Here is a 23,892-nt window from a genome sequence, read left to right on the forward strand (position 1 = left end):
ACAAATGACTATTTGAGGGGGTGGAATGACTGTTAAAGTCAAATATAAGATATTTAAATGCATTTGAGATGGTGATATATCTGACAATATATCCCATTTTCTTGTTGCTTGTATCATATGATCTAGTACACCCTACTTCATATGTATACATAATGCTTAAAGGATGCATTTCATATGGGGAAAAAAGAGTGGATCTGCCAGGAAAACAATCTGCATAATTTTGAAGCTGTCAGTCATAGGGATACTCAAGTAGTTTGCCCATTTCTCCTTCCTATTTCAACGTACTCTACTCCTCAGGGGACCAGCGGCATCATGGCGGGAAATGTGTTATGTTCACACAATCACAAAACATTAAAGGAGTAATGTTTTATTGAGCTTTTTAGATTCAGGCACCTAGATCGTTGGTTTGTTTCTCATTTGCATCACAAATGAATTTGTAATTCATTATTGAAAAATCTATTCTTTATTAATGAAATATCTACTATCACATTTTTTTTTCTTTTTTGATGTGAAATCAAGAAAAGTCAGATTTATAACCCAATTATTAACATGGTTCTGATTTATAGGTCTACATACAGAACATTGACGGTTCTAGTCAAAATATGGAGATAAAGCAAATAGTCCATGTCAATGCCATTTGCACCATCTCCAGTAATATCAGAGAATGATTTAAGAATATTTGAAAACCCTTAAATCATAATTTATTCCATATGGAGGGATTTGATGTCGATCATCTCCTAATAATCTATTAATCTGACCAAAGGAAAGTGAAGAAAAGACCATTCTGATATTGGATTATTGAGAAGAGACAGATGTCTGGTGACTAGGGCATCCATGATGTGTGTAAACACTCCAATAAATCTTGAAGATTCAGGATGCTTCATCTCTCTCCTAGAGGCTTCATTGATGCACCATCATGATCATGGAATTTAAGAGGAGATGAATGGAGATTAGGCTTGAATTCAGTTATTACAAATTATTCAGAGCACCGGCACATTGTGCAGATATCACTCTATGAATGGCAAGAATCAGTTTAGTATCAGTGTTATTTGGGAAAATGTATTTTAATCTTTTTTAAAGATGTATTTTACATCATAACTGCTCATTTTTAGTCACATATTTATATTTTGAAATTTATAAGTCCCACTTATGATATATCTACTATTTATGTTCTGGAGGAATACTGTATACCGGGTATGTAGATATCCCTTTAATAAAGATAACACCTCATGCATAGTTGCTACTTCTATTGAAACTAATTTAATTCTTTCTCTTTTACACACACAAAAATACAAAAGGAAAAAAATAAATAAATAAATGTGAAATAAAAATATTGAGGTTAAAAAGAATAATTCAGCACATCCCCACATCCATCCTGTGAACAAAACATGTGTTCATGCATGTAGTAGAAACACATATTCACAATCATTTTCATATTACACTGCTTCCCTAGCTTCCCCTCCCTCCCATGTACACATCAGCGATTATTCACCTGCGCGCAAAATTTGATTTGTATCCACTAACTCGGGAAGCTCTCGGAGCATCGCACACAGGGGGGTTCCTGGGATACGAAGTGCTGTATCGATGGAATTACAGCTTGATTGTGTTATCATTGCTGTATGATATGACATTTAATCAAATAAGCGCAACCTTTATTCTCTCTTTTCTATTGTTGTGCTAAGAGTAGTAACTGAGAGGGCAGAATGCAAGGGGAAGAGGATTTTTTTTAGGTCATGACTATAATGTGATGCCCCCGCTGTGCTAAAATTGTTAATTCTACGGAAGCCCTATTTTTGTGTGTGTCATACCTTCCAGCTAGCTGCATTGCCGTGTGATAGAATGATTTGAGTTTATTCATACCTTCTAAGTCAACATATCACTTATCAAAGACATTTTAATGCACTTGAAAAGAGGTTTCACACCCAATCACCCTGAAGTCATGTGGTAAAAAGTTACGCATTTATTTATGCTGGTGCACAATTCTTCAGTCCTGTAGACTTTTCATTTTGGTTGGCTGTTCGAGCAGATTAATATTTGATCATAAATACTTTGGACGGTTTTCAATCATAAAACCCTTAGGCAGCAGTGCCACTGGGCCTATGAAGAGTAGAATGAAACTGATTGTGTATAGGCTACATGATGAAATACATGGCATCAAAGCTGTTTCTGTATTTTGTAGAGTTTTCAAAGATGGTGATGATTTTGATGTGGGAGTTGATGATAGGGGTAATAATGGTGAAAATTATAATGACACTGAGAATCCCAGATGAATGAAAACTTCTCTGATAATTAGTTTGATGATTGAAGTGTAATGAGCGCCATAAACTGTGCCCATTCTTTCAAATAAAGCCCCTGATTGGCCGAAGATGTCAGGTGACGAAAGAAGGTTGTGATCCGTAACAGACAACTCTCCTTGACTTACTGTCTCTGTCTCATGATGGGGCATCCATTACTATATTAGTCATCATCTACCCATTTTGTTCTATCATCAATCACCCTCATCTAGACCATCAGGAGGGCAAGCCTAAGACAAATTTACAGAGTAAGATGGTTGTATGCTGGTGTGTTAGTGAGACCAGGAGGAAAAGTGGGAGGAGGAGGAGAGAAGAAGGATGGGAGAAGGATAGGAGAAGGATGAGGAGGAGGAAGAGTAAGGGAGGATATAGGAGAGAGACCATGCAAGAAACAAAAAAAAAAGAGTTTGGAAGAGACAAATTTACAGAGCAAGATGGTTGTATGCTCATGTGTTAGGGAGACCAAGAGGAGGAGGATGGAAGATGAGATGAGAATGAGAGAAGAATTAGAGAAGGATGAGGAGGTATACCAAGGAAGGAGGTTATGGAAGAAACCAGCAGAGGGTGTAGAGTTCAGAAGAGACACATTTATAGAGCAAGGTAGTTTTATGCTAGTATGTTATTGAAACATAGAAAAGGGGAGGAGGATAAACTAAAGAAGAACATGAGAGGAGATAGGAGAGAGACCATGAGAGGATGAAGAGTGCAAACTCAGAGACAAATACAATGATGGAAGGAGAGAGGATGGAGAAAGAGTCAGCAAGGAATGATAATAAGAAGAGAGGGTTTTGTGGATGAAAGAACCAATGAGAATGAATCATTTTGAAGTACTTATATTTTAATCATGACCATTACTGCCCAGACAGTTTTCTGAATCCTCACTATTTCATGTTTTCATTCATAAGAACAAGGGGCGCATTTGTGAATAAAGCCTGCTACATACTTGAGTTGTCATGTCGATACATCATCTATTGTGTGTCATTATTGACCTAGTGACAACACCCTACTCTTCAGCTGTGCATGTTCTATGGCAATTAGGTGATGCGATCCATTTCGCCTTCTGCTCCTAATTACCCCCTTTTTCTCCTTTTTTCCCTCTGTCTCTCCCTGTTTACTTCTTTGTTATTCATTTACATTACATTAAAATCTCTTCTCTGTCTTATTTATTTATTCATAATTTAGCCGTTTTGATTTTGTGTGTCTATTTTTCATTCTATTTCCATCTCTTCCTCCATCTCTCTTTATCTTTCTCTCATGCACAAAAACTCTTAACATTGTTTTTGTAATTATTGTATTATCTCCTCACGTTTAATTCTATCATGCTATCACTTTCTCTCCTACTCTCTATCACAACCTTCCTCTGTTTTTCCCATTCCCACGTTCATTCTCCATGACATCCAATTCAATCTGGGCGGTTCTCTGAAGCAAGAAATCAAGGATCGTTCCAGTCTGTCATTACAACTAGATTGATCGCTGTACTTATCCGGCTTTTTGTGGTGATATTACGATTCGCAGTGTTTACAGAGTAAATTCCAGGGAAGTCCCTTGGTTGGTAGAGATGAGCGTTTGTAGTTTGCGCTTGTAGTTTTCGCTTGCTTTGGATCAAGCTTTTTTATTTACTCGATGTCATTGACATGCACTGCTTGTACTAGTGCACTGTTTAGAATTATGTAAATTAGTTGGTCTGATTTCCACTTTGAAAAGGCTTCATTAATAATAGCATTCATTCATGTTTGTTTAGTGATGATGTGAATATGAAAGCTAATCATTATGCTACTGTTCAAGTTGTTTGTAAGCCTTGGGCATGAAATTGCTATTTGTTAACTAGATCTCAGACAATGCTTACTGCTCCGTCTAGACAAGTTATTGTCTCATAGGGAACTGTACTTGTTTGGATGATAAAGAAAGCTGTTATAAGAAGAAATGCATTACTGAAAATTTGCTATTTTCTTGAAAGATTTAAAGAAAATACTCTGCTGTTATTAAATATGAACTTTCAGTCATTTCCTTTTTGGGGGGTTAGAGAGGAGGAGCTACAGTAAACCTATTATTTCTTTTCAGCCGTATCATTTTCAGTTGTCTCTGCTTTTAACTTTGTGTTCTTCAGTTTGTTTTCTTCAGTATAGGTCATTGGGGTATACAGCAAGTTATTTCCTTTGCAGAAATAATAGTTTCTTCATAGATCTGCTACAAGATGTTCAAGGAATCTGTGAGGTTCACGCTTTTACAATTTCAGAGAAGGAACCATAAAACTTCCGCTCCTTATATGGGGGTTATGTTGAGGGTATAAAAACAAAGGGTTTGTGGCTCAGTCCACATCATTATTCAGGTGGGACATGTTTCTTTCTGCACCTCGGTAATTTCAGAGGAAATATTTTGGAGTGTTCATTGCTAAGAAAACAAAGGTGTTAAATCACTGTTGACTCTACCAAGTCTCCCAGAACCAAACTTTCTCTTTTTTTCTCCAAACTCCACCATCCCCCTCAAAACGAATTTACCAGGTTCAAGCAACATCCCGGCATTGTCTATACGAGGTCAAGAACAAAGGAGGCCACACGTATTGCCGCCTCTTTATGCCCATCAATGCCCGCTCAGAGAGAGAGAGAGAGAGAGAGAGGGAGAAATAAAGATGATCTTATGTCGGTCGTCGGCAACTCTGCATTTATGATAACCCCGGTCGTACTCCCATTCCTCTCAATAGGAAACTGGGTCGATACCGGATGAAGATATTGATGCAGGGTCTCTGGCGTGGATCCCAATCGGCTACCACTCTTCCCTCTCTTCTCCGTTGCTCCCTTTAGTCCTGTATTCCGTTTGATGGCCAAACAGTAACTCAACCCCTGTGAATACACAGACCGACGTGGAAGTCTGGTTAGGGGTAGTCGCAGAACTCGTACTGCAAATATGTATTTTTTGGAAGGCCCATGTTTTCTACTATCCATCATAATGCTGGCTATCATAATGTTGTTTTAATAGCTTTTAGTTTTTTCCGTTAACAATGCCTCGACTGAAAAAATTTAAGGAACTTTTCACAAGACTTTTGCAGGTATATATAAAGTAATTAGTAATATTGTTATTATATTATGATATTATGATATCATATTTACTGATAGGGTCATTCCATGTCAAATCACCCAAAAAATCTGAAAATCTTAACCCGACCATTTTTGATTTTGATGAAACTTGGTTAACTTGTTGAGTGTGATCTCACAGCACCAAATCCCAAATTTTAGGTCAATCGGGTGAGGGGTTTGGGAGATACGGCCCACCAAATTTTGAGATTTTTTCAAAAATGGGGGTGGCGGGCCTACCTTTGAACCCTTGTATCTCGGGACCTAATGGGTCAATCTTCTCAAAATTTGTATTGTTGGAAAGGGTATTCAATAAGGATTCCAAATCTGCCGCCATTTTGAAGATTCGTACATGTTGGGGTACTTTGACCTCTTGACCTCAGATTTGACCTTGAAATTGACCTTGTGGATCACGTAACTTTGACAACATTTTTCATGAAATGTAATCTCTGACATGTTCACTAAAACATATAAAAGTTTCAGAGATATAATATTTTTTGTTTTGGAGCAATAAGGATTGAAAGTATCCATGCTCACAGATATTCACAATAAACCCTATTATAATGTATACAATACATGCAATATGCACAGTACAACATACATCTTCCACATGCTTTTTTGTTTTAGTCATATCCATCCTAAATGTCAGCAGTACTTGAATAGAAATAAAATGACAAGTTCATATAGGCCTAAAGGGTTAACAGGATGTATGGCTTTAGACCTCCGAGTCAGTTCTAGGAAAATCCCCCCCCCCCCGGAAAACTACCCTCTAAGGACAATTACCCCAGAGGACAATTACCCCCCCCCCCCCCCTATTTGTTAAAGGGGAAGTCCATCCTGATAATAAAGTGGTTTTAATCAAAGCAGATTTTTTTTTTTGGGGGGGTATAATATTCTTGAGGGGTAATTTTCCCGGGGGGGGGGGGGGGGGTAATTGTCCTAGGGGGAAATTGTCCGGGGGTTAATTGTCCTTGGGGGGCGGGGGGGGGGGGGGGACAGATTGTCCTAGGAGGTAATTTTCTGGGGGGTAATAATCCTCTGGGTGTGATAGTCCTTGGGGGGTAATTGTCCTCGGGGGGGGGGGGGACATTTCCTGAGGGTTAATTTTCCAGGGGGGTAATTATCCTAGAACCGACTCAGAGGCCTAATGCCATACATCCTGTTAACCCTTTAGGCCTATATGAACTTGTCATTTATTTCTATTCAAGTACTGCTGACATTTAGAATGGATATGCCTAAAACAAAAAAGCATGTGGAAGATGTATGTTGTACTGTGCATATTGCATGTATTGTATACATTATAATAGGGTTTATTGTGAATATCTGTGAGCATGAATACTTTCAATCCTTATTGCTCCTAAACAAAAAATATTATATCTCTGAAACTTTTACATGTTTTAGTGAACATGTCAGAGATTACATTTCATGAAAAATGTTGTCAAAGTTACGTGATCCACAAGGTCAATTTAAGGTCAAATCTGAGGTCAAGAGGTCAAAGTACCCCAACATGTACAAATCTTCAAAATGGCGGCAGATTTGGAATCCTTATTGAATTCCCTTTCCAACCATACAAATTTTGTGAAGATTGACCCATTAGGTCCCGAGATACAAGGGTTCAAAGGTAGGCCCGCCACCCCCATTTTTGAAAAAATCTCAAAATTTGGTGGGCCAAATCTCCCAAACCCCTCACCCGATTGACCTAAAATTTGGGATTTGGTGCTGTGAGATCACACTCAACAAGTACACTAAGTTTCATCAAAATCAAAAATGGTCGGGTTAAAACCATTGGGTGATTTGACATGGAATGACCCGATATACTAGTTTCCTTTGTATTCACATTCATTATGCATATTTTTGAAGTGGTATTACAGAAATATTGCAAGAATATAAAGTTCTTGTATCACGCAGGTAGCAGTTATCAATGCAGATGATGCAGCAAGGTGAGATCAATAGTCTTTGACGTGTCTGATTGATGAGACTAGGGGGACTAGTGGACACCGCTACCAAAAAGTCAGAGGTACAAAGCCACTTGTAACCATGCATTATTCAGACTGGGTGACCCCGGACACTCGCCCAGTGGTTCCCCCACTCCCGGAATCAGGGGGTCCCTAATGGCCAATTGATACTCCCCACGCTTTCTGGACTAAGTGGCCGTGTCCACTGCGTGCTGGAGTGGCGTGGCCACCGATGGATGATGCTAGCCGCAAACTCACTGGATGGAGGACACTTCTCCATCTCCTAAATTCCATCATCATCTCCTTCCCGCTTGCCCGTTCTGGTATCCCTCTTACTCACGCTTCTTCACACACCTCTACCGAGTTGGCCTAAATATGATACCTTCTCGCATTCTTTTCTCTTCACCTTAATATGCATCTCATTAGAATTCTTTAGCCCTTTCTTATTCTCTTCCTGTTGCGTTGGTCATTGGGGTGATGGTCCGAGGGTCTCCAGTTTCATTCAAATTCTGGTGCTTTGGTGGAAAGAGGCCAAGATTCTGTACCCACTTGGGGTGCAAGGCCATCTACATCTTTCAAGATGAATCATGTAAAATGGATTTCTGGAAGTGTCCGAGCGATGGTGATTCACCCTCGCCGCTGAATGGGACCAGGTGGATGGGCTTCGTTGACCTGCATTCATAACTTTATGTTTTCACTGTTTTTACCCCATTTACAATTCCCCTTAATTTGCATGATTACATCTTGAAGCGACGGCTTTCTAAGAAACGTCATTGATACCAGCGGCTCGTATCCATACGAAGAATGATTATTGATGTGGATGGGGAAACATGATGCATACAAAGTTACATCAGTCCCTGTCACAGAAACAGGTGATATGTTAGAAGGGAATGATGGAGTATGTGTTCCATGTCCAGGCACATTGTATCGTCCCGCACGGCGGTTGAGCACTTTTCATTTAACCAACCAGGACATACAACCACATGTTCTGCATCATTCCTGCATCATTCTTGCATTCTGTCCAAATGAATGAGTAAGCCGCATTTAAATGGTCGTAATGGGAAGAGTAAACCAGTGCCCCGAGGGGCTGCAACGAACGAACGAACGGACAAGGTACTGCATGTCAGCCGGGGCAGATGCACCATTGTGTGCGATGTTTCGCCTCGCTGGTAAACGTGCAAAATGACATTGAACCAACAATAGGCAAGTGATGCATGAGGGGAAATTACATTCCAGCTGAGATACCAGCGAACATCGCCATCCTCAAAATATAAAAAGACAATTTTTATATATTATTATATAAACAGAAGGGGAAGTGCAGTTAAATTGTAAATAAAAATTGAAATATTGATCCATAATTTTTATGAAAGAGGGTAATCTTTGTCTGAAAAGAAATGTGGAAGAAGAGAAGGGTAGACTTTATACAACTAGTTGTGCAGTAAAAAAGAGCTGTAATCAGGTGATGCAGGTGATTGGATGGGATGGCTCTATTGATTTTATAGGGCTATGAAGGTGTTTTAGTCATGACCATATTTTGAATACTATTGCTCATCAATCTATTCAAAGACCCATCTTTAGTCTCCTTAGGTCACTACTTACAAAGTGGATAATTTTTATAAAATAAAGGTTAGGATTTTTTTTTTTAAATTTAAGGGATGGCTGTATTGAAAATGGAAGACTATAGAGTTTATCCCCTCTCACGATCAGGAAGTTTTGGTTTCGGAAAGTTAATTATGTGGCAGAAATTGTGATTTAGAAAGATACTAACCTAAAGATTTAGACATGAGACACAACAATTCTTTTGATTGATCATTTAGGGTCAACTTTTCTCTCAGTTTGAAGAAAAGCGAACAAAAACTGAGAAGACCAGCTAGGGGATAAAGCTTTGTTCATCTCCCACTTGAAGTGAACTCTTTATGCCAAACCGCTGGGGTCATTAAAGGGAAAGTAATAGCCATAAAGAAAGCAATTTCCTGTGGATTATTTGTATACAAAAGAGTCACAGACACAGACTTGGTTCTAAGGATCACCAAAGACACCCTGCGGCAAATTGTTGATCCATGCAAGCACAGACTCAATGTTTGAGGTAGTAGGAAAAAAGATAAACTGGTAGTTAAGGATGATCTCATGTAGGTTATAAATAGTCCACAGTGTTTATCAGTAGCTCTTTTCTGCGACAGTTGAAAAACATTTATATTGTAGGTAAACACCTTTGTTACTCAAAATGGGGATTGTCCCATAGTTCAATGCTTATGCTAGACCATTGGAACAAAGTTACACATTTGAAATGTAATGTGGATTGTGGCAGTTAATTTCTCAGTATATACCCCCAAGGAATTCAAAGGTTGAATAATTGCATGATTTATTCCTTCCTCCTCTGAAACTGTTGCCAAGTCTGTGTGGTTTTGTTGGTCAGATAATCTTGATGGAGAGTGAGGTGTGGAATGAACTTGTTAAAGTAAAAGAAATGCATTCAGCCCCAGAAGTCAATGGAACAATTGTATAATTGATAAGGAGGGCGGAAATCAATTAGGAATTTCAAAGTGTTGGCTTATTTGGCGTGGTGTATACCTGGAGGGTAGACCGACCACGCGTCAGATTGTCTGAGGTGGGACTAAGACGTTCAAACTAATCCTACAAACCCAACCAACAATGTGTCAAAGGATGTTTATTTGGTAATTGGAAACTCAAATGTAAGCTGGCATTCCAGTCCCAGTCTTTCATTCTTTTTCAAGGATTTTTCAAGGATTTTAATAAGGATTTTCACCGGTTTCAAGAACTGAATATGAAGAAGGAAACACCTTCATGTAAAGGATTTGACTGCACAACATAGCTTGGCATTGGGTCTAGGAAGAGCATGGTATTCATACTATGAGGAAGCTTTGCATTAAGAATACTCTTGTTTGTGCACAACTTCAATAATATGTACTTTAGGGGTCACCCAGACCAAACAAGTACAAGGGGGTCGTAAATTCCTCTGTTTCTATTTTCGTAATGCGCAAGATTAAGACACTTCAAAAAGTACAGTAGCTAACTTTTCAAGTATGCCATGCATAGAAAGTAGATCATTACTGGGAATTGCAGTCAAGGAAATCGTCCCCATCAAAGTCAGACCTTTATTGTTGTTATGAATTCTCAATCCATGATCTAATATTTCATTTAGAACCATAGTAATTCTCTGAACACTCCCCAGGGGGGCTTTGCGTACTTGGTCAGGGATGCTACAGCAATACAAATGATCGTTTGATGTAGGGCCTGCAGGCCTTGAATGCAAAAAGAAAAAAAGTCGAATGCAAAATTCATATTGCAATTTAGGCTAATTGTTTTGAATATAAATGATGTTTATGGTATTGAACGTGGTCAGAAAAATGTCAGTGATGCTTTTGATAATACAAGAAATATATTATGGGGGAGGGGGGTCAAAAAAAAGATTATGTACTCTAATGCTAAAAGAAAAAGTGACAATAATTTTTTTTGTTCTTTTTTTTTTGTATTTGCTGTGCTGCTATATCATTACATCTTGTGCTTAGGTCATTTTGTATTTTGGGGAAATCTTTGAGATCAAAATAGGAACAAGATCATATTGCCTGTTTAATATATAGACCTGAACTTTTCACACACACCACTGACTGGCCTATATGCTTCTTGTATCCACCCATGCTTGCTTGTATCCTCTCTGTGCTACGTATCCTTCTCAACCAACCAAACATTATTAATGATCATAACACGGCAGACTGCAAAAAGCATTCATTCATTACCTCAAGCTCATCCGCGTCATTAGCGGAAAATGTCGGCAAGTTTGCCCGCTTCTGAGACACTCTACAATGATTATGCCAGCCTCTCTCCCCCTCTGCACAGGCTCTCCCTAGTCTCTATCCTGAGACTGTTTATATGTACCTATTTCTTGTGTTGTTTCTAAAAGCGTAGGTTATGCGAGCCTCAGAACATTTCATTACTAGATATCAGATTTTTTCATTCCCTTGGATAGATGTAATAAGGCTTTGAATTTCTTACAATTGTTTTCACAAGCCCTTGTGAATTTCAGTGGGATCCAAGCTATAATGCTTTCTCAGCCAACCATTGTAATAGCTTTTATTGCCTGGCTTTGCCCTTGAGGTTTTGTATAATTTGTTCATGAAAAAACGTAAGTAGTTTGCCACTACAATTACCCTTAACAAAATAACTGCCACATATTGTCTAATTTGAATTTCAGATCATTTTAGAACCCATGGATAATGTTTAATTTCCAATGGTTTTTTTTTCATCCATAATCAATTCTAGTTGAACATTTAACAGGGTAAGATTTAAGAAACACTGCTTATTTGTTCTCCTAGTGATGGATATCTGAGAGCTGTACTTTTGAGTATTCGTTGTAAAGGTAACATAAAGATGTCTGAGAATGAAGACTCATACTCCATCTTCCAACCACCAGGATAACTACTCACCTAACCCTCTCTCCGGCACCTGATGGAAAGGCACGTGGGATATACCTCACTCAGTCCCAAGATGATACAAACATTCAGTGATTCTAATGAATACCACCATACATGCCTGGCCTTGCCTGTAGTCATGTTTATCAACTCAACATACCTTGTGATGATTTGGTAGAGATTCTCAATCTTATTGCCATGCTGGATTTGATATGATGTGGGAGGAAGTTAGCGCACTTCATATCTTCAGGAGATAGGCTTGAGGTTACAGATGTACGTACTCGGCAGTAAACGAATATATTTTGTATAATATAAGAATTTATTCTAATGAAATTCATCTACCATTGATAAAGTTATCATTATTCACTTGGTATATACACAGCATAAATATGAAATTTGTTACAATCATTGAAATAAAAGTCATCTTCACTCATTGCTGCCTACCCACCTCAATTTTGTTTTATAATTTAAAATTACATCACACACAAAATGAATGGTAATGTTAATGATCAAAATTGCATTACAGCTTAGTATTTTTCAGGAAATAACGCTTGAGAAATGTAGCAATAAAGGCAAAATAATTATTTATAAAAGCCTCAAAGTAGATTTTATCGCGAAAACAACAGAAAAGGTGAGACATGGATTTTTAAATTCCCCAAAATATTTGTAAATATTCTTTGCACTTCAGAGGTCACCCCTTGTCAAGTAAACTTCCAATGAGGGGTGAAATAGAAATCTGGTAAAGACCCGTTATTAGTGAGTTTGTCTGGCGGGTAATCAGACATAAAAACCTTCTCCTTCAGCGAGCTTTGTCAGACCTACTGTACTGGTATGGTAGCGGTAGTGATTGTAGTCGGATGGTTTCAAACAAAAACAGCGATCCCTCATCTGATAATTTATTCATTGGTGAAGGCACGGAAGAACAGGGGTAGGGGAGAGGTATTAAAGGAGGAACGTTCTTTCATCGAGATGGGTGTATGGGAATGTATGGTGGCAGCCTTTCTTAATTTCAGGTGCCATTAGCCATTCTAAATGTAGGCAAACTGAACATCAAACGTATTGTACTTATTTATATATTAAAAAATCTGGTACAGTTGAAAGAAGATTGATGAAAACAGTTGCAAATAACTTGACATGTTATGATCTAAAGGAGATTCACGTGTTGGAAAATATTTATGTGAATATGTTGCATTGTGTAATAACATATTCATGTAATGACCACAATGTGATGTGTATTTCATAAGGATGTTTAGATGTACATGTATTGTGCTTATCAGAAGACTTTCACAATGCCATACAACCTAAGCTGTCCTTTAAGCCAGCTAGCATGATTCATATCTCATTATTTCCCCTGAATTGAGCACATCTTCTAATTTCCCCATATCACTTGCGAGATAAGAGAACAGAATCAATAGTTGCATCAAGCTTGAAAATGCTTGTAATAATTGAATTGATTTTTCGGCCGCTGTTAGCGGGGATGAATTCTTAATGCATTTTGTATACAATCTTTATTGGACTGTCTGTTCAATACCATAGTGTCAGAGTTGTTTAACCCTCCTGTTACCATCGGTCGAGCAAATATCTATAGTCTTATAGAGTATTGCTACTGCCTGGATTGTTGTCATAATATTATGAAGCATTGTTATGTATATTTTCAAATTAAAAACACGTATTATTCTACTATTACTGCTTCTAGCCAAATAAATCACATCCAAATATTTTGTTTAATAATGCTTTGTATGGAATACTTCTTCAAGAAAAAAAACTGGGTATTGTAATATAAAATTAAATACATCGTCTGTAGTCAATATTTGCTGTATGAGACTTTCATTGAGTTAGTTTACTCTCAATATTGCTTTATTTTCATTTCATATTTGGTTAGGTTGGCAATTTATTTTAGGTCATCTGTGTATCTATAGATATTTGATAACAGCTCGCTATGCTGTAAAACTAACAGACATCCCATTGAATAGAGGTCATGGGTATACTGAGGTCATGCCATACAATTGTAGATCAATACATCCCCCTTGGAAAGCTTATATCTGGGACTGTGACAAAAGAATGATTTTTACCTGCAGTGAAGCAGCAAATTTCCATATTTTCATTTGGGTTACATTCTATGGTTCTCCTTCAGAAGTCTGTTGTCATGGAATCCTCAAGGGATTCGGTCTGATGTAGAACATGGCAAGATCATTGTAGTTATGTCAACACAAGGATTATGTCGGTGAAAGACACTTTAAGTTGGTTTCAATCGCAGCTTCACAATGTTTTTTATTTATTATTTTTTTCTCCTGCTTCATGGCGTGGTTACGTTTATCTGTCAAACGGTTTTGTGTACAAACTTGTAGATATATCCTTCATGGTTAGTGAATTTGTGCTGATCCTCTAGAAAATAGTGTCAGGATTTTCCCCCGTAATATTTGTAGCTAAACGTGAAGTATTTTCATTTGGCAATCTGTCCCACTGTTTATTTCAGTGAGGTGTGAATATTTGTAATTTTTGTTCTATTTTTTTTTTTACATGTACCAGTCATATTTATTTATGGATACTATTTTGTTATTGTTTTCAAGATTTGTTTGTCCCTTTAGATTTGTTTGCCCCTTTCTCGATTTTGGCCTCCCTAGGTTTACTGACCAGTATTAATATATTTATGAAATTCACTCTCTGGAAAATATGGCAAGGTCACTCTAGTTCTTAAGCAGTGCACTTGTCTCTCAGTTGGTCTGAACTTGTTTAAATTGAACTTTGTTTTATAAGCCTTAGGACTTATTCAAGTGTCTCGAAGTGATATTTTTATCGAATCAATTTTTGTTATGCCTCTCCATCATTTGTCAAGCAAGCCCCACGTGGGATTACTGTAAACCTGGGTCAGAGATTACACAAGCTTTTTAAGATTTTCAAGGAAGAGATTTGTCAACCTGCTTGAAATAAAATGAAACTTTGATATGTGGAATAATGAATAGTAGATGAGGAAGCCCAGTAAATATTGGAGTGGGAGTGAGTTTTCTACTTGATTAGAAGGAATATATGAATTTTATGATATACGTTGGTATCTTCTATTTCATTTGGTTTAGTGAAGCAATCGTACAGTTTCAAGATCAAAGTTTGAGACTCAAATGTCAGGGGCATGATATTGGATTCATAGAATTCTTATCAAATATCCATATACACATCTGCGGAGAAAGGAATTTTACCCTTGCATAAGACTTTTTGGTTTGGGGCTGAAAGGATTGCGCAATTGCTGCGACATGTAACAACTTTCAGCAGAATTTTGTGGTTTGTGTAAATACTACTTTGCAATGTATGTTTCAGTTTCTTGTAGTGTTTTTATGAATGTCACAAAAACATGTGTAGGTAAGTAGGTTTCTGCTCTGGATAAAATACATTATTGATGTGTCATATAGATAGGATGCAAGAAAATGTATGAATTACTTTTTTTGTTTTAATTATATATTTCAAGTATTTTAATCTTATTTCCTTTGTTTTGTATCTTTCAGGTTAATGGTCAAGACCTGTCCAAAGCCACTCACGAGGAAGCGGTGGAAGCCTTCAAGAATGCCCAGGAACCCATCATTGTCCAGGTCATGAGACGGTCAGCCTGCACGGCCAAGAACGGGAGCACCACGCCCAACGGTCAAGGGAGTGTGCCCAGCCCCTTGGAGAGGACAGTGTGCAGCGTAGGGACGCAGACAGAGCTTCAGAATGAAGATCTGCTGTGGAAGGTGCTACAGAGATGCTCGCTACCCCCCAGTGAGAATCACTGTGATGGGACGTTAGATGGGTAAGCTCATATCTGTTCAGAGCCAAAAGGGCCTTAACTCTGTGTTAAAGTACGTGAGTTAACCCCTTCTGCTTCCATAACAGAGGATACAATCTCATAGCGTCGATATACTATGGATAATGGGGGATCCTGGCAATGTGCAGTGCTGTGGATAATGGGGATGGCTGACCCGTATATCAAGGGCCATCCGATGATGAATGAGATACGACATATGGCCACTCGGACCCAGTAGTCTGTTGCTGATTTGACTGTGTAACAAATTGATATCACTGAACAGAATAATGGCTTGGAACATCTGGCTACTTATGTTTGCTATACTGGTCGAGTCTACAGTGAGAAAGATGGGGACAAGATTTTAACCATTCATTTTCAATTCAAAGATGTTGTACTTCAACGTAGAAATGGTATATTGTCAATAGATCAACGTATCCCATTATATAGCGGAATGCAATTGGTATACATTTAATGGTTTTCATGATTTATGAATACATGTCAGTAGTCTAAACAGCAGGTTGTGAAAACATAAGGTTATGAAAAAAATCATGTTTTATGGTAGGTTGTAATTATATTTTATAATTCACATTGAGGTAATTTTACAACTTTCAAATTCACTATTAATGTTTATTTATATACATATTTCTTAATACTTCTGAAAAATAAAGGGGGGAAAAAATTACTTGCAATGAAAGACAACCTACCTTCACTTAACTGTTCTACAACTACAAATTTCAATGGGCGGTGGAAAGTTATCTTTCCAAACGAGGGATTAGCATACTACATCATTGCTGTGTTTTACAAGCATAAGAAGCCTAGCTTATTATTTTCCTGCCCTCTCCTCCCGAACCAGCAATCTACCCTATCGCACTTCGTAATCGTAGATGTTGATATGGTGGCGCTAATCCGTAGGGTGCAACCTTGTCCCTCTTTCCCTCCCTCACTGACTCGGCGGCGGCGTCGAATTAAAAGATGGTGAAGTTGTCCCGGGGCTAGTCGACATATGAACCTGGCTTGTTTTCATTGCCAATCTGTGTGATTAGCTCCAGAAGGGTGTCATATAGACTGTCTCCATTACATACTAGTTGCTTGGCTTCCATCTTGGGCCATCTTTAACTCCTTTACTACCTAGGGAGCAGGGAGATCCTGTTGAAATGTTTGCCAATTCATTCAAAGAAATGGACTCGTGATCTTGACTAAATATCGGCTCTTTCATTTAAAGAAGTGGATTTGTGTGTCGTGTTGAAAACACAAATGAAGCAAATGCAACAAAAGTGCTCTGTTAATGACATTTTGTATAACTATAATCCTCTCAAGATTTTGAAAGAAGTTTATTGCAAGCTAGCCTATGTAAAAATAACATACTGATACATTTTCTGTTTAGTTGATAACATCATTCTCCACAATTTTGCATATATGTTTGTAGAACAGTTTTTATAGTCACTCTCAAGAAAGGGCCATGTAAAAAATGTAGGGCCTACATACTATTGTACAGCATCAGTATTTATGTGTCAGAGACTTCTATTACTAGCTATTTTATTTCTCCCTCTGAGCTCTCTTCGACTCCTGGTAATGTTCTAGTTTTGAATCATCCTCGCTTTTCCTTTCTATTCTTTGAACGCTCGCTCTGGATGTGGGTGGAAAGATTATCTTGGCATCATCATTCATCTTTTGCTGTGCCCACGAGCCTGGGTAGAGGATGGATTTCCTGTTCAAAGGCTCCTATGATGTGGGATTATGAAATGAAATACACTGTCTTTTATCTCCATGGTTTGATCCTGACTGATGTCTATTTTTGCACCTCTTTGACTGGATGCCAAGTTGTTATTGAATTGCGGGGAAAGTCTTATCTATGTTTCTAGTGTGTTCGCAATGTCTCTCTTGGGCACACTCTCCCCATTCCGTCTCCAATGTACATTTCTTTGCTCCTCTCGTGATGTTCAGCTTGTATTTTCTTCTGCCATTTCCACTAGTTATGTCTGTTCCACTGTCTTTTTAGCCCCTCGCAGTATTTGTAGCCCTTGAAGTTTTCCTGAAAAGCACTTTGTATTTTACACATTTCATCCTCTAGAGCATCAACCATGTCTTTTTCTTTTTATAAAGCCCCACACACTTGCTTTTCTGTTTGTTATGTTCACAGGTCTGCCTCTCCTTTTGCTTACATTCTTCATCGATTTTCTAATGTCACATCTCTACCTCCTTACTTCTAGATTTTAAAGGGATCGTTTAACAATGTTAAATCGGAGATGCACGGCCCTACGTGTTATCAGTGTCTGTGATATGATGTATTATTAAAGCCCTAAAAATATTGCGCTCCAAAATGATCAAGAAGTGCCTCAAAAAAGTAAAAATCTTTGAGTGACCGGTTTTACCATTCCTACTCGTTTTCTCCAATAGACTGCAGTGTTATGAAAACCGTTAAGAAAACGCAAAATTTGATTTCGATTTCCAATCATAAATATCTTGATCATCAGACAGGCGATCGGCTTGTGAAAGTCATGGGGTTCCTGACTGACCTAAAGGTTTATAAATATCATTGCAGCATGAGCTAAATCTAGGATTTTGTTTCAGACTCTGAGACAAAGTTACCCAAATCCTTTAAAGCTGGTTGGTTTAACCTGCTCTCTTGTCCAATGTAGATAGTCCCATTCCATCTTTGATTCTCCTCACGCTGTACTATACATTCTTCCTCATCTCCACACCCCCATCTTAAGATGGTTCTACCAAGAGGAGGAGAAATTCCCAGATAATGATTACCAGGATGTTTGCCATTCATTGCAATCACACAATCACACGTGATGCTCATAACAGAACATGAGAGCCGGTCTCATTAGATGGTGGTAATGGTCACATACTTTGGAAAACACACTGGTGGCATATCCAGATCTATCTATTGATAGAGGGCGTTGTGTATCTTCGACTTGCGGAGCACCGAAAGAAGAGGGACATGCATGGAGCAATTACTTGCTTGAACTAAGGGTGAACTCACCATAGATAGCATCCAAATTAAGAATGTATCGAAACTCTCTGATTGGTGTACATGATAATAGCCTTTAGAGTAGAACAGGTACATAATGTAACTTCTGGATATTAGATTTCAGGATTGAGTTTGTAAAATATGGAATGGAATTCAAGAATGTAATATATGTAATAGGATACATACTTAATTGGTTTATGTAACAATGAGTATCTTGAGGTCAATGTATTGATTCTATCATCTAATTAATTACAGTACTATTTCTCAGACTATTTCTCCTATTTGAAAGCTTTGCTACATTGCTATCTACCTTAGACAGCAGTTTGGATGATATATTTTCTATTTTCTTTGAGTATCTAGAGGTTAATGTATTGATTCTATCATCTAATTAACTGCAGTACTATGTCTCAAACCCTTTCTCCCATTCAAAAGCTTGCTACATTGCTATCTACCTTAGACAGCAGTTTGGATGATTTATTTTCTATATTCTTTGTTGAATGCAGATTATGTGACCTGGATGCGGAGGACCCTCTCTCAGTCTTGGACTCTGAACTACTCCAGAAGTTAGAGGCCATGGAAGGGAACCTGGACCTACCCATACTTGATGAGGAGGACTGTCTAGATCGGGCTTATGAGATGGAGTATGAGGTATGTTCATTCTCATCAACGATTCTCTTCTTTCTCCTTTCTAATCACATCCTCCTATGTTTATCCTTTCTTGTACATGATGATGTGTACTTGTATTTAAGGGAAATGTGGAAGTCCACAAGCATGAGCCTAGGAAGAAAATACCAAGGCATGGGTGTCTGAGTCACTGTGTTTAGAGTGTGAGTATAGATGTAAAAGTCTCTTATGAACATACTAACCTCTCAGTTAGAATTCTAATTTTTGTTTTACTAAGTGTTGAGAATGTACAATTAAATTGGGTTCTTAAGAGTGGAAAGTAAAACTAACTAGTTTTCTAGTGACCCCATCTGTATTGTGAATTGCTGCCTTATCAGTTGATCTGAGCATAAGAATTGTTCAGCCAAGGAATCCAATATTTGAAAGTGATCGTACCGTATTCCAATAAATCATAGCAAGGTTTATTTAAGTCATTGAAATGTCCTTTTTTATGTATCAGTATTGCCAATTTTTGTGATAAATGTTCACGCTCGTTAAATATGTTCTCTAAAGGAGCGCATCACTCTACAAAGTGGCTATAAAGGATGAATGGCTCCCATGATGGAGCTAAAAGGCCCCTTTAAAATGAACCATAATGGGTGCACTCTGTGATCTATTTATGGGATAATGAGACTCATTACCACATCACAGGGCCGCTGGAGTGAAATCCTGGTCCCCCTAGTCTGGTACTCCTGACAGTCTAGACTAAGTGCTGCATCATTTAAACAATCAATAAAACCATTTTGCAATCACTTTCAAATCCCATAGACTCGCTGTTAACACACACCGCTCATCATAAAAAAAGATGCCATACTGTCTTTTATTGGAACTCCCCCGGTGGTTAAAATACCTTGAGAGTCGAGTCGATATCAAGATAGAAAATATAGAAGAGTTTAAAGATTGCTCATGCTTTTTGTAGATCAATATACATAGTTTTAACAGCCAGGAATGAAATGGATGATTTATGAAAATGTAGAATGTGTATGAACTTGTCCATGTGACATACTGTTTTCTTATATTTAAATATTCCTTCTGTCTGTCTCTGTCTTTTCTCTCTCTCTCTCTGCCAATCTCTTTGAGTGTTTCTCTTTTTCTTGTGAACTGTATAACTATATATATGTAGTTCCTCGCTTGCTAACACCCTCTGTCGATCCCTCCACTTTATTCCTCCCTGTTTTTGAACTTCTGTGTATCTATATCAAGATAAAGATACAGAGTAACTTAGCTATCCATGTGATTGCCCACTGCCTATGATCCTTTCTGAATCCCTAACGAAATACCCCCTTGATTTTCCTTATAGCTCTGCCTCTGATCCACGTTTCTATGAAATTGTCCTCCGTTTAATATCTTGGAGTTGTCTTTCATCCCGTGTGGACAGAGGTTAGAGCTGAGATGAAAAGCAAGGGATAAATAACACAAGTATATTGGATTTCTAAGTAAGCAAGAAGGTGTTCGTGGTTAAAATCAATGCAGCGAGCCACTCCTCAACCCCCATCTCTCTCTCTCTCTCTCTCTCTCTCTCTCTCTCTCTCTGTCTCTGTCCCCCTCTCCCCTCCCTCTTTCCCCCTCCCTCCCTCTCTCCCTCCCTCTCTCCCCCTCCCTCTCTCCCACTCCATCTCCCTCTCTCCATCTCACTCTCTCTCTACCTCTCTTCTTCTCCCCCTTTCTTTATCTCTCTGTAGCAAAAGTTGTTCTTATTGTTAATGTTTCATGTTGAGCACAATAGTCATATTTGCACAGTGCAAGTGCTCCTGTCTTCTTTTTCCAATATTGAAGTGGACTTGCATATCAGTGTGCAGCTTCCATGATATATTAAGTTATGTGAGGTATGCAAAATATAATCTATCAACAACTAGAATTGTTTGAATACGTATTTGCAATGTCTATTGTTGTTGCTATTTGCAAGCCATTTATCTAAGCAGATAAGGTAATTCATAGTGTCACATGATATGGCCTGGAAAGTATCATTAATCAGGAAAATGATATAAGGTGTCAATTTTTAATCAAATAGGTTTGTAAACTGATTCCTATTATCTGTTCAGTTTTATGCAAACGGGTTTACAGATATCCTTCATCAGCAGAGTTATATCTTTGTCGGAGAAGGCAAAAGTATTATTCCTTTCTAAAACTAGATTCAAAGCATTGCAGACTTCTTTGATAACTTAATATTATCATGCCTTCACATGATAAGAACCTTCTGCTTCTGTTGAAGTAAGATTAATATTTGTATTATACATTAGTGAAAAGAAAGTGAAAATGGATATACCACTGTTTTGCTCTTGTAAAGTGTTTGTATTGACATTGGATGTGAGAGTCCAGAGGAGAGGGATAGGGGAGAGGAGGAGAGTGATAGGGGAGAGGGGGAGAGGAGGAGAGGGAGAGGGGGAGAGGAGGAGAGGGGAGAGAGGGAGAGGGAGAGGGGAGAGAAGAAGAGGGATATGGCATGCAGTCATATATTGATCAGATAAGCGGGCAGGTGGATCCCTTAGCTGACCCACAAACCAAAGGATTAAGGTTAAGAAGGATGAAAGCTGCATAAGAACATTGAATCTAGGTAGCCTAAATGAAACAAGTGTAGGTAGCTTGAGACGAGTGTAGGTTTTAATGTCTGAGTGGTTATATGCTAGTGCTTATCGATTGGCTAGATGGGTTAAAAAGAGATTTGCTCAAATAGTTGAATATTTGATCCAAAAAATAAAGGAGTGAATTCTATATTTAGTTTGGAAGAATTCATTATATGACAAGTTTTCTCAGTGGAAATGGCTTTATGGCTTTTACTGTACATTACTATCATTACCATCTTTTTTAAGTGCTCAGTTTCATCACAGATTATTATTATTAATATTATTGTGCATATATACATTTTTGATTCGCACAAATGCTATTAAAAATATTTGTTGAGGAATGGAGGTATATCAAGAGCTATTTCTTATATCAAAGAAAATAAAACTGCAAGGGATTTTTAATACTCTTCACCGAGATCTTCTAAAAGCTGCCAGATCAAAATTGCTTTACGTTCCCAAGATAATATTTTACCATCTAGAAGTATATATCAATTGTCAGATTTAGAGCAAAAATACATCTTTTGGATTATTAATCCGATCCTAATGCTGGTCTTTTGTGATCCAACTTCACACAGAAGAGCGTAGGTGGTGATTGAAAAGAATAGAAAGCCAGGATTCTTTGGGAGCTAAGGGCATAGAATCCTCTTTCAATCTGGGGATTTGGGGAGGATTTGAAGATTTGTTTGTAGTCTCAATCATCACCTTGGTAACAAACTTGGATACTCATTTCAATTTTGCAACTGTTTGTATTGTTCTGCTTATATTATTTTATTAATGAACTCTTTAAAAAAGCATGAAACAACCAACAATAATGAAATGATGAGGATAAAGCTTATTAGTAGAGGTGTCGTGGTCGAATGGATATGTCACCGGACTGTGGATCACAAGGTCAGCGGTTCAAGTCCCGCCACGGCACTAATGTCCTTTGGCAAGACATTGATATACATTTGCCACTCTCCACCCAGGTGTTAAATGGGTACCCAGTAGGATGCGAAAGTTAATGTGGTTGAATTACCTTGTAAAATGGCGACAGGCTGGAATGCTCCCCAGGGAGTGGAAAATGTGTATACATTGTGTTGCAGGAAAGCCTGAATCCGATGACTGGGGTAATAATATGTGCTGCGCCTAGAAACAAAGTATTAGGTGCATTATAAATGTGAGCTATTATTATTATTATTATTAAAGATATTACAAGCAATCCAGTGAGTCTGACACTTTTGCTCCATAATTGCTTTGAACAGAACTTATATATCTCCTGCACGAAATATCATGTTTGCAATGATGCATGGAAATATTTGTACCTAAATTTGTGTTGTGTCAATCTCTAACAATTAGTTGATGGATGAGTTCAGTGCTTATGAGTGAATTGTAATTTCCTGTGGGTTATGAAATTGCATGATTGCTTTCAAAAGGAGAAGGAATTTAGCAGGAAAAGAGTTGATGTTTCATGAGAAACGTCACTAGACTTTTGATTTGGAAAATTATGAAATGTCAAAGGGAATAGAGTAAACTGGAGAACTGAAATTGCTGGAATTTTAGAGAATAAGAATAAGTGTAAGTTGTAAAGTTATCATAACACACAATTTCCAAACCATTTTCTGAATGTCCAAAAGGCTTGGAATCATATAAAGTCGCATATTATCTATAGTTATTCATGAATAGAATGGTTGACTATTTTTAAGAGCATATTTGCTAAAAGTAGGTACAGGTATATTGTGGTTTCTACATTCTTATTTATCATTTTCTCTCTCTTTTCTTTGACAGGATATTGTTTTGAAGCGTTCTAATACGGAGGAGAAGCTAGGACTGACGCTGTGTTACGGCTCAGAAGAAGATTCTGGTATCTTTATAAGTGAGGTGAGATTCAAAACAGTGCTGGAAAGTTCCTGCAGTCATTTTAATTAGTTTTTGTGTTCAACATATGTTATGATTTTTTTTTAATCACAGGAAAGATCAGGTTAGAAACAGTCCTAGTTGTTTGGAATATGATGTCTGTGAATGTTCACTCCTTGGAAGTACTCTTTGGCACCATTCTCACAAATCTTTATGACAATAGTATTGATAACAATAAATATTTATATATTTGGGCTTTGTGAGGGGGGAATCAAACCAGCCATATAATTTAGAAAATCAGAATTATAGTGCAATACTAATTCAACTTTA

At 37.8% G+C, this 23,892-nt stretch overlaps 1 protein-coding gene across 1 annotated transcript in view; it reads left to right on the forward strand.

The window, feature by feature from the left end:
• Window positions 1-2,728: 2,728 nt before the first annotated feature.
• LOC575474 (E3 ubiquitin-protein ligase PDZRN3) overlaps window positions 2,729-23,892 on the forward strand; it is a 64,444-nt gene continuing 43,280 nt past the window's right edge. The window contains exons 1-4 of the mRNA XM_030983359.1: window positions 2,729-2,908; window positions 15,248-15,531; window positions 19,006-19,150; window positions 23,494-23,586. Coding sequence (XP_030839219.1) covers window positions 2,729-2,908; window positions 15,248-15,531; window positions 19,006-19,150; window positions 23,494-23,586 — 702 coding nt within the window. The remainder of the gene's footprint in view (window positions 2,909-15,247; window positions 15,532-19,005; window positions 19,151-23,493; window positions 23,587-23,892) is intronic.

This window comes from Strongylocentrotus purpuratus, unplaced genomic scaffold, assembly GCF_000002235.5.
Source record: "Strongylocentrotus purpuratus isolate Spur 01 unplaced genomic scaffold, Spur_5.0 spur5_contig_829, whole genome shotgun sequence".
Lineage (NCBI taxonomy): Eukaryota > Metazoa > Echinodermata > Echinoidea > Camarodonta > Strongylocentrotidae > Strongylocentrotus > Strongylocentrotus purpuratus.